The sequence below is a fragment of the Penaeus vannamei genome, chromosome 39, assembly GCF_042767895.1.
Source record: "Penaeus vannamei isolate JL-2024 chromosome 39, ASM4276789v1, whole genome shotgun sequence".
Taxonomy (NCBI): Eukaryota; Metazoa; Arthropoda; class Malacostraca; order Decapoda; family Penaeidae; genus Penaeus; species Penaeus vannamei.
Genome location: NC_091587.1, coordinates 7253425 through 7255924, shown reverse-complemented (window position 1 = coordinate 7255924; position 2500 = coordinate 7253425). Strand labels below are relative to the sequence as shown.

At 51.4% G+C, this 2500-nt stretch overlaps 1 protein-coding gene across 1 annotated transcript in view; it reads left to right on the top strand.

Moving 5' to 3' along the window:
• Positions 1–2500, top strand: part of LOC138860027 (splicing regulatory glutamine/lysine-rich protein 1-like) — a 29747-nt gene that overhangs the window by 13550 nt on the left and 13697 nt on the right. Inside the window, exon 2 of the mRNA XM_070116817.1 lies at positions 1035–2020. Within this exon, the coding sequence (XP_069972918.1) occupies positions 1035–2020 (986 nt within the window). The remainder of the gene's footprint in view (positions 1–1034; positions 2021–2500) is intronic.

Below are 2500 nucleotides of genomic sequence, written 5' to 3'. Positions count from 1 at the left end.
GAGAGACAAGAGAGAAGAGAAGACAAGAGAGAGAGAGTAAAGAAAGAGAGACAGAGACAGACAGACAAGCAAAGAGAGAGACAGAGAGAGAGAGAAAGCAAAAGCAAGACCAGCAGCCACTGAAGAATAGACGGTATGTGGATTATTCAAAAAAAAAATTCACTGGTCGATCTTTCAATTCCTCTGTTCTCCTGCATAACACAGCGGCCTCATGAATTTGCTTGGGAGAGGGAGAGGGAGAGGGAGGAGGGAGAGGGAGAGGGGAGAGGGAGAGGGAGAGGAGAGGGAGGGGGAAGGGGGGAGATGGAGAGAAGGAGAGGGAGAGGGAGAGGGAGAGAGAGTGGAGTAGGCAGAGGGAAGGAGAGGGAGGGCAGGGAGAGGTGGCATGAGAGGGGGAGAGAGAGAGAGGGAGGGGGAGAGGGAGAGGGAGAGGGAGGGGGTAGAGTGGAAGGAGAGGAGAGAGGGAGAGGAGAGAGGAAAGGGAGGAGAGGAGGGGTAGGGGGAAGGGAGAGAGGGAGAGGGTAGGGGGAAGGGGGAAGGGAGAGGGTAGAGGGAGAGGGAGAGGGGAGAGGGTAAGGGGTAGGGGGAAGGGGAGAAGGAGAGGGAGAGAGGAAGGGGGAAGGGGAGACAGAGAGTGTCCAACGGTGAAGTTAGGAATTTAAATCGCTTCCTTATTATTATTATTATTTTTTTGGGGGGGGAGGGGCCATATCCTTTGTTTTGAGATGTTGAAAAAATAGCTTGTTTGGTATGGCCTAGTCCCGAGACATATATTTTGTTTGAGAGCTGTGTGGAAAAAACTTCTTTTTTTTTTTTTTTGGGGGGGCTGTTATTGTAATTAGATTTATATTTGTTGTTGCTTTAAATATGCTGGAAAATATATATAAGGTTTCTATGTTTAAGGTGTTGGATATATATATATATATATATATATATATATATATATATATATATATATATATATATCTTTTTTTTTTTTGGGGGGGGGAAAGGTTGAAAGACTGTTCCATTGTGATTTTTTTTTTAGACTGAAGACAACAAAAGAAACAGTACAAGAACGGCAAGGCAGGAGGTAACACAAGAACGACAAGACACAGCACAAGAACGGCAGGGGAGGAGACAACAAAAGAACAGCAAGGTACAGTACAAGAACGGCAAATGTGGACACACCACAAGAACGGCAGGGGCGGAGTCACAAACACGAGAACGACCGGGGAGAAGACAACAGAAGAACGACAAAATACAACAAGAAACTCCAGAGAACAACCTAAGAACGGCAAGACACAATACAAGAACGCAGAGAAAGACAAGAACGGCAGGGGAGGAGACACAAGCACGAGAACGACAAGGTCCAGTACAGAACGTCAAAGGAGGAGACAACAGAAGAACGGCGAGACGCAACCCAAGAACGGCAGAGAGAAGACAACAAAAGAACGGCAAGGTGCAGTACAAGAACGGGAAAGGACAAAACCCAAGAACGGCGAGTCGCAACCCAAGAACGGCGAGTCGCAACCCAAGAACGGCGAGTCGCAACCCAAGAACGGCAAAGGACAAAACCCAAGAACGGCGAGTCGCAACCCAAGAACGGCAAAGGACAAAACCCAAGAACGGCGAGTCGCAACCCAAGAACGGCGAGTCGCAACCCAAGAACGGCAAAGGACAAAACCCAAGAACGGCGAGTCGCAACCCAAGAACGGCGAGTCGCAACCCAAGAACGGCGAGTCGCAACCCAAGAACGGCGAGTCGCAACCCAAGAACGGCGAGTCGCAACCCAAGAACGGCGAGTCGCAACCCAAGAACGGCGAGTCGCAACCCAAGAACGGCGAGTCGCAACCCAAGAACGGCAAAGGACAAAACCCAAGAACGGCGAGTCGCAACCCAAGAACGACAAAGAACAAAACCCAAGAACGACAAAGGACAAAACCCAAGAACGACAAAGGACAAAACCCAAGAACGGCAGGGAAGGAGACAACACGAGAACGACCAGGCCCAGACCCCGCCCCCAGCCTCGAACGAACGGGCGAGAGAGAGCCCAAAGGAGGGGGGGGAGAGGGGGAGAGGAGAGTAGAAGGAGGATCTCAGAGCCTAATCCAAGGGGGTGGGGGGTTGGGGGTGGCACAGGGGATGAATAAGAAGGGAAGGGAGGGAGGGAGTGGGGGGGGGAGTCAACTAGGAGAACACGAAGGAAGTAAATGGGTTTTGCGTCCTACCACTTCCTCCCTCCCTCCCCCCTACCTAGCCCCCTCCATCCCCCCTACCACCCTACTCCCCCCAGGTAAATCACAGGCGTCCCACCAAGGTCATCTTTGCAAAATGCGCAACAACAGAAAGGTCAATCAACCCTCTCGCCATCCCCCCCCACCCCCCACCCCCACCCCAGTGCGTGTTGCAAGCACACCCCTGCAACTTGGCATGCGACATCAAGCGAGTTCCGATTCTGCACTATGGGAAAAGTTGCATTTCTCGAAAGGTCGCGTTAAAGAATGTGGGAGGTGGGAGA